The sequence below is a fragment of the Leptodactylus fuscus genome, chromosome 3, assembly GCF_031893055.1.
Source record: "Leptodactylus fuscus isolate aLepFus1 chromosome 3, aLepFus1.hap2, whole genome shotgun sequence".
Lineage (NCBI taxonomy): Eukaryota > Metazoa > Chordata > Amphibia > Anura > Leptodactylidae > Leptodactylus > Leptodactylus fuscus.
Window position 1 is genome coordinate 108,750,891 of NC_134267.1, and position 15,341 is coordinate 108,766,231.

Below are 15,341 nucleotides of genomic sequence, written 5' to 3' on the forward strand. Positions count from 1 at the left end.
ATTGATCATGAGATTGTAGGGGTACCTTTACCTTTATCTGGGAGGTGGTACTACCACTCTGTTTATCTCTATGGAACTGTCAAAGTTAGCAGAGTACTTAGTATTTAGGTACCTCCAGCAGTCTCATGATCTACAGTTTACCCCTATATTCTGGATTTACTGGTAGTAATTTTGGATCAGTAAAACGTAAGTAATACAGTATGTTTAAAAAGTTACTGAACTTTTATATACAGTATATTTATTTGTAAAGTGTAAATGATCCTCATAGGCAAACATACTCTTTATATTGCCAGTAGTATAGCCAATGATCTGGATAGAATCAGTCTTGTTCAACGTACAGGTAAGAAAATGCGGCATGTGAGTTTGAAAGTCCAAAATATATGTTCCCAGTGGTTGTGAACATGTGATTATTTGGTCCAGAATTATCTGTATGACATATATCTAAAGAACACATCCATATATCTTGTTTAACATGTCCTTTACCCATAATTGATGCAAGTCTGGTTTCTCATTGGTTCCTGTAGACTCTGAACTTTACTATGGAAGGTCAAGTATGTTTGTGTATTTTCTGTTCATTTTGAGTTACCAGGATGTTTGCAGGTACTTAACAGTCATCACCTGGCCTTATAGGCAAAACAGCACTGACTACATTATGTGGCAGATTAGAGATTGATAGCATACACATCAATATGATGGCTATTTTTGACAAAACATCTCCACAATGATTGTGTCCTTGAGTCGTATTCCTTAGTAAGGCATCTGCCTGTAGTCAGTCTTCTGTATAAGCTCTTTAGGTCGGTCCTCCAGGTTAGATATCACTAGATTTATACATATCTGATAGAAGTCGTGTGATAGGCACATTGCCAATAGTTTTCTTGAAAAAAACCTCTTCTATTGTGGATGGGCTTATAGACCGTAAAGCTGGTAGGAGCAATAGAAGTTTCCCAAAACGGCAAGGCTGTGTAGGGTATCTGTGAAATAATATATGAGAAACATAAGAGCGGATTAATAGATTGTTATGTATTCATAGTAGAGATACTTTAAAAAGCAGTTTGGTCATTTCTTTGCTAGCCCATTGTTTGAAGTGTGGAGTGTAACGTTATTGTAAACTGTGTGGAGTGTAACGTTATTGTAAACTGTGTGGAGTGTAACGTTATTGTAAACTGTGTGGAGTGTAATGTTATTGTAAACTGTGTGGAGTGTAACGTTATTGTAAACTGTGTGGAGTGTAACGTTATTGTAAACTGTGTGGAGTGTAACGTTATTGTAAACTGTGTGGAGTGTAACGTTATTGTAAACTGTGTGGAGTGTAACGTTATTGTAAACTGTGTGGAGTGTAACGTTATTGTAAACTGTGTGTAGTGTAATGTTATTGTAAACTGTGTGGAGTGTAACGTTATTGTAAACTGTGTGTAGTGTAACGTTATTGTAAACTGTGTGTAGTGTAATGTTATTGTAAACTGTGTGGAGTGTAACGTTTATTGTAAAAGGTGTGTAGTGTAATGTTATTGTAAACTGTGTGTAGTGTAACATTATTGTAAACTGTGTGGAGTGTAACGTTATTGTAAACTGTGTGGAGTGTAACGTTATTGTAAACTGTGTGGAGTGTAACGTTTATTGTAGTTGTATCCTCCTCTGTGAAACACTGTCCTCATTTCTATTTCCCTGATGCACACTGGGGCTGATTTATCAAGACTAGCTTTTTGCAGGCCAATCTTGATCATTTCTGCCCCTCCAAAATACAGTATATGATTGATTTATGACGAAGTGCATGCATTAACATAAATTAGGCACATCCTCCAGGATCCATCTTCCTAAGCAATAATCTTCATCTTCTAATCAGGGTTTTTTGGGTATTTATACAATATAACAAAAGGAGAATAAGTACAACAATTGTACAATATCAAACGGGTATAAAATTTAGCAGAGTAATAAACATGGACAATCTATAGAACAATAGTACATAAAACATAATTGTCAGATGCAGGCCTATTAACCCAATACAACACAGAATACATAGGTAATAAGGAGATTAACACACAGGAGAGAAATGAAAAAGGGGGCACGGTGGGGGGAGCACTGCTACCATTAAGCAATCTTGAGGTAAGAAGAAGAAGGAGGGGAAGCATATATTGCCTAACCCATTGCATTCAATATGACAGGCTGGGAGTGTGTGATCAGTTAATCCAAGGAAAACAAATCTTATCAAAGTGGAACAAGTGTCAGCTATTCTTCTGGAACAGCATAATGGTGTCCATTCCTTTAAAGATATCTGATATCAGGAGGGTTGAGGTACACCATAAGGATGCCACATGTATTCTGGCTAACATGAGAAGGTATTTCATCAATTTATACTGGGCATAACATAAGCCCAATGGCCTAAGGTCTAAGACTAAAACAATGGCTGTGAAATGTAGAAACCGGTAGCAGCTTCAGTATTCTACGTAGTGATGTCCAGACCTGTTTAACTATAACGCAAGTCCACCCAACATGGAGTGTATCTCCAACATCTGGACATCTCTCAAGCACAAAGGAGGGACCTCTGGATAAATTTGAAGTAGCTGCAGTGACTCAGCCTATAGCACTGTTATAGCACTGTTTCCAGCCCCATTCTGTATATGTGTAGGTTTCAGGTTGCTTCTGTAAACAGATGGTCAGTTGGGTGCTCAAATATGGAAGCTAACTTCCGATTGTTTTCCCTTAGATGATGCAGTCAGTGATGACCACAGCAACTAAGGGGTCCACAGGGATGTAACTTAACTCATGAGCCCCCCTGCACCACTTTTGCGAGGTCCATGTGGTTCTTTTGGCAGCCCAGAGTCTGTTCCGTCACCGCTGGTCTGCCAATTTTATAGAATCTTAAGATCCTGTCATATGATCACTTAATTACGGCTGTCAGCCTATGGATATGCATGGCAGTGTATGATACTGAACCAGTGATCAGAAGGACACAGAATCAAGCCCCCTGAAAATTTAAAAATCTGAATCGTCAAATAAATAAATCATCTCTAAAAACCCATTCCAAAAATGGCTTTTGATGTTTATCCCCTTCCCGAAATCTGCGGTACTAGTACAGCGGATGCGGGGTGTTTAAATATTGCGGCCGCTCGGAAGCCAGGCAGCCATCATAGACGCCAGGTGTCTACTGTTTTATACTGTAGACACCCAGTGCTATTGCACAAGGTCGGTGCCCGATCGCAAGTATTAAACCCTCCGGTGCTTGCAATAGAAGCCCCAGTATTTTGCAATGCATTAGTGCATTGCATTAGTGATCAGACCATCTGTGGTTCAAGACCGTAAAAAAAGGAAAAATAAATAAATAAAAATTCAAATCACCCCCCTTTCCTTAAAACACATATAACAGTACTTAAATACTGTGAAACACATACACTTTAGGTATCCCTGTGTCCAAAAACACTCAGTTTACACATCTATAAAAATATTTTTCCTGTACAGTAATCGCCGTAGCAGTAAAAAAAATAAGTCAAAAATGCCAAACCGCCTTTTTTTCACTGATTTGCCTCTGATAAAAATGTCAATAAAAAGTAATCAAAGCAAAAGCAATTCCCCAAAATGGTATAACTGAAAAGTACACCAGACCCACAAAAAAGACGCCCTATGCATCCCCGTACACAGAAGTATAAAAAAGGTACGGGAGTCAGAATATGGCAACTTTTAGAAAAATAAAAATAAAAATTTTGGCACAGATTTGGATTTTTGTTAAGGGGTTAAAATGTAAATAAAACCATAAAAATTAGGTATCCCCGGAATCATACTGAAACATAGAATACAGGTGACATGCCATTTTGGCTGCACAGTGAACGCCGTAAAAACGAACCCTGTAAGAAAATATTACACCTCTCAGAAGTTGGTGATGCAAAAGTAATTAGTTTTTTGACTAAAATATGTTTTATTCTGGAAAAACAAAATGTATAAAACGTAAAAAAGACCCTCTACATTTAGCTATCATCATAGTCGTACTGATCCATAGAATAAAAATAACCTGGTGGATGGCAAAAAATAAAATACTAAAAAGGATTACTATAATTAATGTTTTGCTCCCCCCCAGAAAGAGTTACAATCTAGTCAACAAGTTCTAGGCACCCCAAAATGGTGTAATCAAAAAATGCATCTTACGTGCCAAAAAATAAACCCTCATATAGCTGCATCACCACAAAAAAAAGTTGTCACATGTCTATGTCAAGACTGACTGTAAGGAAGGGAAATGTATAAACTGTGCAAGTTTATATAAGGACACACCTCTAGTTTAGAGTTTACAAGAGAAAATACACCAGAAATGACCCCCCCAGAATGCACACAACCCTAGGACATATTGGGGTAATAGTGGGGAATTTGGTGTACCCAATGTATGCTGCACAGCTTGCATATTCCATTTTCCCAATCTGCTGTGCATTAACATCTGGGAAAACTAATGCTTACTAAATGCCTTGATAAATTCTTTCCTTTAGGGGTTTGGTTTTCGAAATGGGGTCTCTTCCTAAGAAATTCCACTTTACTGGCTGTTTAGGAACTCTGCAAAGATAGCATGGTGTCCAAAAACCATACATCTAAATCTGTGTGCCAAAAACCAAACAGTACTCCTTCACTTCTGTGTCCTGCTGTGTGATCAAAGCACAGTATATGTCCACATATTTGACATTGAACCTGGGATACCTTTCTTAACAACATCATATGTGGTTATAAACTGCTGTTTGGGAACACAACAAGGCATAGAAGAGAAGCAGCGCTATTTGGGTTTTGCACAGAGTTAGACAGTTTGTGTTTGCAGAGCCCCTGAATTGCCAGTAAAGTGGAATCCCCTGACATGTTACCCTTTTTTGGAAACTGAACCCCTCCAGGACTTTATCCAGGTGTGTAGTGAGCATTAGCCCAATGTGTTGCATTAGTTTATTTTCCAGAAATGAATGTGCATCTGATGATGAAAAGTGAAAATTGCCGGTACGTCCAGTCAGAACACCGCAGCTGCACAAAATCGTGCAGCTGCTGAAGCTGGGAGCCAGCTGTAACTTCAGCCGGAGCTCCCAGAGAGATGGCAGGGAAGGTTTATTCCCTTCCCTGTCTTCTCGATCGCTGTGTATACAGCGCTCAATGAGCGCTGTATACACGGCTATGGGCGCCGCCATGATGGGGCCGCCCTCACGTGATCCGCCGGTGTCAGAGTCTTACAAGAGCTGCTGGATCCTACAGGATTCCTCCTGCAACTGAGGCTAAATGTAGCAGCCCCAGTTATAGGAGAAATCAGCCTCTCTAGCAAAGAAAGAAGTGATCAGATGTCCCCAAAGGTCTCTTATCACCTTATGGGAACACAATCTGAAAAAAAAAAAATATATAATATAAAAGTAAAAAAAAATGTAAATAAAATAAAAAAAATAATAAATAAAACACACTAATAAAACGCCGTTATTAAAGGTTATAGCCCCACTCACGACGACACCATACAAAATAAAAATTACCGTAACTGAGAGAAAAAAATATTTTATAAAGTTTTTCAGTAGCACTTTGTGTTATTAAATAAAAAAAATAATAAAGTGAAAATCAGACACAATTTCCCTCCTATTATATTTATATTTTCCCAGATATAAAAAAAATTAACACATTCAAAAATAAAAACATAAAAATAAAGCCCTATATGTCCCCGAAAAAAGATGCAGAAATTAGTTGAATGAGACATGCGAGGAAAATGTTACAGCCCTCAAAACCGCACATACAAATAAACCCGAAAATGTGTCTGGTCCTGGACCACAAACTGGCCTGGTACTGAAGTGGTTAAAGAGGACCTGCCACCACCTCCAACAAGTTCAGATCTTTATATTTTTATTAGGTGCTGCCTCACTGATTCTGCCACAGTTGGATTTTTTTTCTAGCCCCCACCATTCCTGAGCAATCAATGTTGTTAGTTTTGGTGCCTTATATACTATTTTGTCTCTGTACTGTCAGAAGGGCGATGTCAGGCAAAAGCAGACAAGGGATGTGATTCTGAACTGTGACTCTGGCTGACTCTGGCTGACTCTGAATCACGCCCCCTCCCCTCTTCCCCTCTCCCCATCTGACACTACTTTCTGACATTATAGAGCTTAAAAGGCACATAAGGCACCAAAACTAATTGTGCTTAATAAGTACAGAATGTCAGAATTGATAGAAAAAACAATGCCAAATAGATATTTTCTGTATTCTTAAATTTTACTCAGTCACCTGGTATGTATATAACTGTTGAGAGTCAGCTGAGCTTCGTCTTGCAAGGCTGCAATGGCCGCTGCATTCCTGAAACTTCTCAGTTCAGAGCCACTATGTGTAGGTACTAAAAGAATAGAAACATATTAATATGCAGTAACACAGTTAGCAAACTAATAGACACAGAATGCAAACTGGTAATTCATATTTTTTATATTATACTGTTCATATGTCAAGTTATTTAAAATGACAGTCATACATTTAGTGTGCTGTTAAATTATGACTTCCATTGCATGCACCTTATCAGTTTTATGAACTATTGCATCATTTTTTTTTAATGTAGATTGTGAGTCCCACATAGAGCTCACAATCAGGGCCGGCTCCAGGTTTTTATGGGCCCTTGGGCGACAGAGCCTCAGTGGGCCCCCTTGTAAAGGAGGTGGGGGAGTCGAGACACTGTGCGTTGCAGATGAAGCTCTGCGCGCCGCTGCAAATTTAGCTCCACCCACTTTTATGTTGATTCCACCCATTCTCATTCATTTATTATGTGCTCCCACACAGTACAATCCTCCTACAGTCACCTGTAAATTATATGCCCCCCTCCATCTCTCCCCCAGTTTCATATACACCCTTCCTCTGCCCCCAGTTTCGTGTCCCCCCCTCCATCTCTGTCCCCAGTTTCATCACGTTCTCCCCCTTCATCTGCCCACAGTTTCATGTCCCCCGTCTCTGCCCCAGTGTCATGCTGTTCCCCTCCTCCCCTTCATTTGCCCCCTTCAGTTTCATTGGGCCCCCTCAATCTCTGTCCCCAGTTCCATGCCGTTCTCTCCCCACCCCCTCCATCTGCCCCAGTGTCATGCTGTTCTCCCCCCCTCCATCTGCCCCAGTGTCATGCTGTTCCCCCCCCTCCCCTTCATTTGCCCCCCAGTTTCTTTGGGCCCCCTCCATCTCTGTCCCCAGTTTCATGCCGTTCTCTCCCCACCACCTTCATCTTCCCCAGTGTCATGCCGTTCCCCCCCTCCCCTTCATTTGCCCCCCAGTTTCATGGGCCCCCTTCATTATGTTTCACCTTAATATGTAATACAAACAAACACTTACACTCACCTTCTATCACTCACCTTCCATCGTTCCCCCGATGCTCCTCTCTCCAGTCACATACGCGATGCAGGAGCTGTGAGATCAGCTCCTGCTTAGCTCCGGCCCGGCATGCGTGTGTAAGCGTGATGCGATGACGTCATCACGCCTACACACGCAAGCCGGGCCGGAGCTTTAAAGCAGGAGCTGATCTCTCAGCTCCTGCATCGCGTATGTATTCCAGCTCATCGGCGGACGGACGCCGATGAACTGAAATTGTGACAGGCAAGTGCCGGGGGGCCCCGGCACTTGCCCGACTATGCCGTGCGCTGACGCCGGCCCTGCTCACAATGTACATTTTTTTCCCTATCAGTATGTCTTTGGAATATGGGATGGAAATCCATGCAAACACGGAGAAAACATACAAACTCCTTGCAGATGGCTTTTTGCCTTTGGCAGGATTCGAACCCAGGACTCCAGCGCTGCAAGGCTGCAGTGCTAACCACTGAGCCACCATGTGGCCCTGGGTTGCATCATTATTGACATCGCTTCTTTTTTTTTTTTTTTTTTTTTGAACCTCTGTCATCCACCACCACCTCGGATCCTGTTCTACATTTATTACAGGATATTAATTTTGGCAGATGCATTTTTGCAATAAAACTATGGCTTCAACACACAGACCCACAGTTCACTGGAGGAAACTTAAAGGGGTTGTCCACTTTCAGACCAATATTGAAAGACAAATGTTATGGTTTGTATAATAAAAAGTAGTACAGTTTTTCAATTTACATTCTGTATCCATTCCTTACAGTTTTCTAGATCTATGATTGCTATCATTCGTTTTTCTTACTTCTAGTGGATAACATTCTGACCATGATCAAGTGATATATACAGTACATGGTCATGTGATATACAGTCCATAGTCATGTGATGAGTACACAGGTGCACAGCTTGTTATCAGGCAGATGCCTGATTGTGCTGTGACTATATCGTGTTGTGCACCTGTGTGTACATCACATGACCATGGACTGTATGTCACATGACTATTTTCAAAATTTTATCCACTAGGAGTAAACAGAATGAATGACAACAAGCAGAGATCTATAAAACTGTGAGGCTTTGATACAGAAAATAAATTGGAAAATGTCACAACTTTTTATGATATAAACAATAACATTTGTCTCTCAATATTGGGCTGAAAGGACCAACCTCTTTAACCTACCATAGATTTTTAAGGTAATTTATGTTTGACTTATTAGACCCTTGTTGTTGGATATTTCAGTTTTGGAGGTGTTATACAGTATATGGGCATGAAACCAACCTATGGCTAAGGCCCCGCGTTGCAGAAATGCAGCATTTTTGGCTGCTTTGGACACACAGTGGAAATAGACATTGCTTTTTACAGTACCAGAAAAGTGAATGAGATTTTGGCTAATCTTATCTAAATATTATAGAAATAAAAAACTGCAGAAAGGAGCAGCATGTCAATTTTAGCTGTGGAATTGCAAGCATGTACCCTGTAGATTTAATAAGGGAAGAAAAAAGCAGAGGAAAACGCAACAAAAACTCAATGACAAATGCAGCAGAAAAAAGCGCAAAGCATTTTCAGGCCGAGGCCCCACGGGTCGGAAATGCGACGGTTTGGCTTCGGCGAAAACGCTGTGGGAAAAATCATCATGTTTTATAGTAATTGCAAAGTTGATGGGATTCATACAAATCCCATGCCCACTTTGCGGTAAAAACTGCAGATTTCCAAACCCGGCGCGGTTTTGGAATTCAAAGCATGTCAATTATATCTACGGAAACGCCAGAGGCTTTCCCATAGATATAATTGTAACAGAAAGTCACGGAGGAAAACTCTGCAAACTTTCTGTTCAAAGCGCTGCAGGAAGAACTGCGATGTGATCCCAGCATGGTTTTCCCTGCAGCGCTTTAGCACTGTGGATCGTCCTGTGGGGCCTACATCTGTACATGATATTTGCACAAGACTTAACTTTTATGTTCAATTTTGTTCATATATCATTTAATTCAGTCACTGTATTTCTAACACTAACATGAATGGATATAGAAAGATTCTGCTCAATATGCGGAAAATGGACACAATACAAATCATTTTCTGTCCTATTGTAAATACACTTTTACCATACATTTTCTAATTTCATCAGATTTATACTATTAGTAACGTACCAGCCTTAAAAGTGACAATGCATTTGAGACAGGCAAACTCTGTTGCATCTAGTCGAAGCTGCCGAAACCTCGCCACCACTTCCTGCAACGCCTGAATTTCAGCTATGATTTTATTCAACTTCTGCGAATCTGTGTTATCGTTGTTCATTCCTGAAATCAAAACATATCTAAATGTATAGTTTTCATACCTTTCATTTCTAATCCCCAGCAAATCTCTTCCACTTAAAATGTATCTGTCAGCCTGGTATAAACTATTTCGGCGTTGATTTTTATGAAAATGATAATAAAGTACTCCTTTGGATGATAACAAACACAGTGATTAGCATTTCAATGATGATACAAGCAGTTATGAATACAACAAGACAACATTATTTGCATTTAAATATAGATTTATAAATGACAGGTATGGTCTATTGTTCACATGGGATTTGTTATTCTTCACATGTTGTTCATATTCCCAGCAATGTATTTTAATGTTAATTTCTACAACAAAGTCATTAAATTGAGCAGTCCTTACCAGATACAGCCAGTAGCGTGCTAGCATCAACCGGGATGGCCCATTGTGCTATTCCCAGAACAAATAGCTCTCTCCATGCGTCTTCCAGGAGCATCAGCTGCCACACAATATATGAATGATAGGTTTAGAAGTACATCAGCCATGCATACCGCTCTTATTTCAGGATCCCTTTGCTAGCTCTTTAGATCTCTTTATAGCTGAATATTTTATCTCAATTATGTTTTGTTAATGATACTGAGGATGCACTGTGTTATGGAGATCAGACAAGACGGTATATACAATACTACCCCTCCAAACTAAATTGCCCCTAAAGTACAAAATTTCTTATTTAACAAAACAAATATTCAGCTCAATCTATGTCGAGCTGTTATATGTGGGATAATATGCGGTGTGATTAAATAGTAAAAGGGGAGCAACAGGGTGAGGCTTCAGATCAGAATACGATCTAATAAAATGGATACATTAAATGATTTACTATTTGGTGGGGAGCTCAAATAAATGGATACAATTAAATAAAAAAACATCAGTTATATAATAACAAAATTACTAAGATGTGCATATAAAATGTCATGTCGTTCGTAAAACTGTTGTACGAGTTCACCTTCCTATGAAGGCCTGGTTGACACATCTATTTTGGTGCACAATTTTTTTTTCTAAATTTTAAAATACAGTATATTTTTAAGTGAAACTGGAAATAAATCATAAAGAGCAGGATAAAACTTTTCTTTTTATCAGCTAGTATAGGTTTTGTGCTTTTTCAGTTTTAGTCATAGTCTATCCTAAAGAAAAATGCAAAAAACACAGAATGAGAATCAAGCTTTCTGTGGTATCTAATGTTCATAGTCTAAGGAACCTGGCAGATAATATATATTCACACTATGTATCTACGGTACAAACAAGCTTCCTTTAGTTTTATAATACATGATGGTAAAAAGAGTAAATTAAAGAAAACTAGTCTATAAGAAAAGAATGAAGAAAAGAATGCAAATATAGTTTTAATGAATTTCTTACCTGATCTTGTAAAGATAAGGTGGAGAAAGCGGGCACACTCTTTGCCCATTTAATGCTCATGAATAGAAGCCGTGCTGCTGATTCACATACTGATTCTGTGGCCACTTCATAGAGGTACAGGGGAGCTCCGTTCACTTCATGAGGATACTAGAAAATTTTACATTGTTTTTAGTCTGATTAGTGATATATTAGTAACACTTTATATCCTAATAAAAATCATCTTACCTATGTATGGGGTATACATCTGCAGGATGCTTTATTGTATTTGACTTTATAGAGCATCACAGTTGCTATATTAGTCTACATTCACACGACTGTGTGACAGGTATTTTTTTTTTTTATGTCTGTCATATGCTGAATTACGTTCACTGTATGTGTGTGGGGGCTATTCATATGACAGATGTGTTTATGGTGCATTTTATCAGCCTATTATAAATAGGTCATGTACAGTTTTTGTCCTTTTCGTAGATACCTCAGTATAATCAAATGTATGATAGATCCATGAAAATGAATGCAAAATGGCAGTAAAAAATGTACATTTTTCACGCCTGTTTTGAATCACTTTTATCTGATTGTAGGCTAATGTCTAATGTAAAATATATAAAAAATAACAACCTGAATGAAAATTTTGACTAATAATTGGATTAGAATTTTACTTGTTTTATCTAATAATGTTTATTTTTCTGTTCAGTGCATTACTACTTCTTGTGGTGTTCTCACTTTCTGCAAAGTGACCATACTGAATCTACACAACCAATGCAGATTCAGCATGGCCACAATCTCTGGTTGCTTAGCTACTAGGAACTCAAACATATTCATAGTCTTTAGTAAGTTGGAATTACTCCTTAAAGGGGTTGTCCCATCTAAAGGATCCTATCTATACTGCTAGATTATGCGGATTTAAGATTTCTCCTAAATACATTGCTTCAGCAAAACTGCTTTGTTTGGCTATTATCTGAGATTATTCACTTCACTGTTTATACTTCATTTCCATAACCATGGACCTGGGGATGATTTTATCTCTCTGCCCCAGGACAAGTGGGGCAGAGAGGGGAGGGGAGGGGAGGGGAGGGGGAGCTGAGTGCTCAGGAGCAGCTTGTATTTCTGAGCCATTTATCTCTCTCTTCCAGTTATCAGGTCAGCTAATTGAATTTTGCTCATAAAGGCCGAGACAGGGAGTCTGTTACCTCTGTATGTAAACACAGACCTAAAACTGAGTTTATTGCAAGCTGACTCTTGGTCCTATAGCATGTAAATGTGTGATTCTCATCACCTATCAAATCCAGCTCTATTACATCTACTTCATATTGTGCATCTCCCAGTGATACTGTGCTAACTTATTTACCACCATCCCTCATTATGACTGCAAACATGTACTGCTATGAAGAGGGCTAGCAGAGCAAGTGAAACCCCGCCCACCAATTAACAGAGAAAACCAGGAAGTGAACAGAGCACACAGCATGCAAGTTGGTGAGCAGGCGAGTTAGGAAAACCCCTTTAATGAATTCTTAGAACAGGAAACAGGATTCCCCCCCCCTTTAAGGCCCTGTGCACATACAGCATATAAATTGTACTATGAAACCAACCAAAAACCTACACCAAAATCCACAATGAAATCTACTTGTGTTATTTGTGCATTTTGCTGTTGATGTTGGTGCTAAGTGAGCTGCAGATTTCACTCATTACTTTGCAATAAGACTACATTCACTTGAAAAAAAAAAAACAGACATCAGTTTTTAATTTCCATTTTGTATCAGTTTTTAACTGATAAAAAAAAAGTGAAAAAAGTGAAAAAAAGGAAAAACTTCATTGGTCTTTTTTTACCCAACCCATATATTTCAGATAAAACTGGATGTTAAAAAATGACTCGATAGACTTTTATTTGGTCTGTCAGGCTGGAAAATGAACACATTTATTTTTTATCAGAAGATGCCTGCTGGGACAGAACTGATACTGTCTAAAAGCTAGACAGTGCAAACTTAGACTAGACAGGGCTAAACTGAACCAGATTTATCATAGTACCTCCTATTAGAGGCGTAAATAAGCCATTTGATAAATGTGGCGCACAGCATGTTAGACAGTTTTTTGCTACAAATCACACCAGAATTCTGCTGCATTCTTCTTAATAAATCTCCACCACTGACAGAAATGTGAATGGAATTCTAGTTGATGACAAATTCTAGTTTCTCATCCACACATAGCTGTTTTGTTTTTTTTTTGTTTTTTTTTTTAAATGCAGCATGTTTTCCCTATAGATTTAAAAGGAAAATAAAAAAACGCAATAAGTGTTCAATGAAAAGCTCTGCGGGAAAAAGATAGAATAGATTTTACCTACATTTTAGCCAAGATTTGCTACATAGGGCCTTAGCCATAAAAGAAATCCATAGCTTGCCTGTGACTAGATATCAAACTGATCATTTTAATTGAAGAATTTCCATATTAACCAATTGTGTGCATCTTCTAATGGATTAAACTTGACTTCTACTGGGAACATACTGACTCCTGCTGTGGCCTGAACACTGTATAGCATCTTGATTTCTGAGTTGTCTGAAGAATTGAAATACATTTTTAACACCACAATGTGATACTAAAAACTGTTACATATACAAAGCTGAATAACTATTTATATAGCTGTTTTTTGCTACTTGTAAATTGCGGTATAAAAGCTTAAAGCAAACCTTCAGTTAAAAACAACTTTTCAGTCTCCTTATGTTTTCGGGGCATTTGTAAGCTCTGATGTTTGTTGAAAAATTTGGAATAAAACTTTGAATTAAAAAAACAACTTTTCATGATTATAGTCTATGGGGTCTGTGTGCTTTCACTGCACACCGCTTGCCAATGCGTTTGGTATTCCATTCGGGGGGTCCCCATGTGGACTCCCTGAATGGATTACCAAACGCAGATGTGAACGAGGGGTAATATATGACACTTTTTAATATATCTTATTAAAGTAATATGTTTTATTTGCCACTTTTCAGTTAGTTACTTTCTACATATTAGGGTATGATCATAGAGGAATCTGCCACAGATTTGGGTGTGGATTCCAGTCTGAATCTGCCTCCCATTGCTTTCAGGCAGAGATCACAGCACACTGAAGAAGAAAAGGATTTCCAGCAACAGACAAAAACCTTCCAGGAAATAAATTAAAATTAACTTTTGATCTTCATGAATAAAAAGTTACAAAAGGTTACAAATGATTCCTGGTTCATATAATGGATTATGCATTTCAGGGTGTAACACCCCTTATAGTCATAGCAGCACGAAATGGAAAAAAAATCTGAATCAGCCATTCCCAGAGACATTCAGCACCTTTTGATCCCTCTCCTTTGCTACAGTCCGTCTAATGAAGGCTACATTGAGTTAGCCAAAACGTCAAATTGACCTTGGATTGTATATCAAAATAAAAAAAAAACTTTGGATTTCACCATTCACTCATTAAGTGCCAAGTGTTTGTATCCAAGTGGAAAAAAATGAGCATCCTAGTAAATCTTGGCGTGGATTCTGTGGCTTGGGAGTCCCTACAGATTAGTTCCATTCATCCGGACCTAATCAACAGAGGAAGGCCACAATGGAATGCTGAGGCCTTGCATCGGCATCGGCATTCCATTGTGGAAATCCTGTGGCCGAGTACGATGGTGGGAACTGAAGAGGAATTTCTCTTACATTTTCCTCCTTGTGAACCTAGCTTTAGTCTATAAAAGGGAGGGAGGGCTACACTCTGCTATTCCTTGCTATTTTAACACTTCTAAGTTGTAGATAAGGTGCTACTATCACACATAATGTGGCAATAAGTCAATTAACTAGCTAGCAGGAGAATCCAACTCAAATCCACCTGAAGACAGAAGAATATAATGTAAACAAGCAGTCAGATTGAAGATTAAGAGCAGGAGAACAGCATGGAGAAGGATTGTTATTTGACAGTTACTTTCTACATATTAGGGTACGTCCATGTAGAAATGTGTTTCTGGTGTTGTATGAAAGAGACAATTCAGTTCTGCTCTATTATTTCCAAAGATAACACAGAGGATTGGGATATTTATATGTAATAACACAGGTGAATCACCTCTTTCATACGATACAAGAAGCACAGTCCTATATTTTGTACTGCCTAGCTATGGGGGGGGGGGGGGGGAGTAAAAAGGTAGCAGCCACTAATGGCCCTGGAACCTGAGGAGGAGCCAAAGATCCCACAATCTAAATATCAAGGGCTCTCATTGGGGCATAGGAGATTTAAATTACACTTTTGACAGGAGTGTTGCTATAGGGAGTACAGTTGCAGTTGCTACTAGGCCTTAGACCCTGAGAGGGACAAAAAGGTCCCTCTGATGAATAAAATGCTACTCTTCTACATGGCACAGAG

At 38.9% G+C, this 15,341-nt stretch overlaps 1 protein-coding gene across 2 annotated transcripts in view; it reads right to left on the bottom strand.

The window, feature by feature from the left end:
• Positions 1 to 256: 256 nt before the first annotated feature.
• NR2E1 (nuclear receptor subfamily 2 group E member 1) overlaps positions 257 to 15,341 on the bottom strand; it is a 39,636-nt gene continuing 24,551 nt past the window's right edge. Inside the window, exons 5-9 of one of the 2 annotated variants that reach the window (XM_075266648.1) lie at positions 10,982 to 11,128; positions 9,971 to 10,067; positions 9,454 to 9,603; positions 6,214 to 6,319; positions 257 to 971 (exon numbers count right to left, since the gene is read on the bottom strand). In XM_075266648.1, coding sequence (XP_075122749.1) covers positions 809 to 971; positions 6,214 to 6,319; positions 9,454 to 9,603; positions 9,971 to 10,067; positions 10,982 to 11,128 — 663 coding nt within the window. In that variant the 3' untranslated portion in view covers positions 257 to 808. Of the gene's footprint in view, positions 972 to 2,920; positions 2,966 to 6,213; positions 6,320 to 9,453; positions 9,604 to 9,970; positions 10,068 to 10,981; positions 11,129 to 15,341 lie in introns of those variants that run through there. The other variant, XM_075266649.1, reaches the window with a different exon arrangement.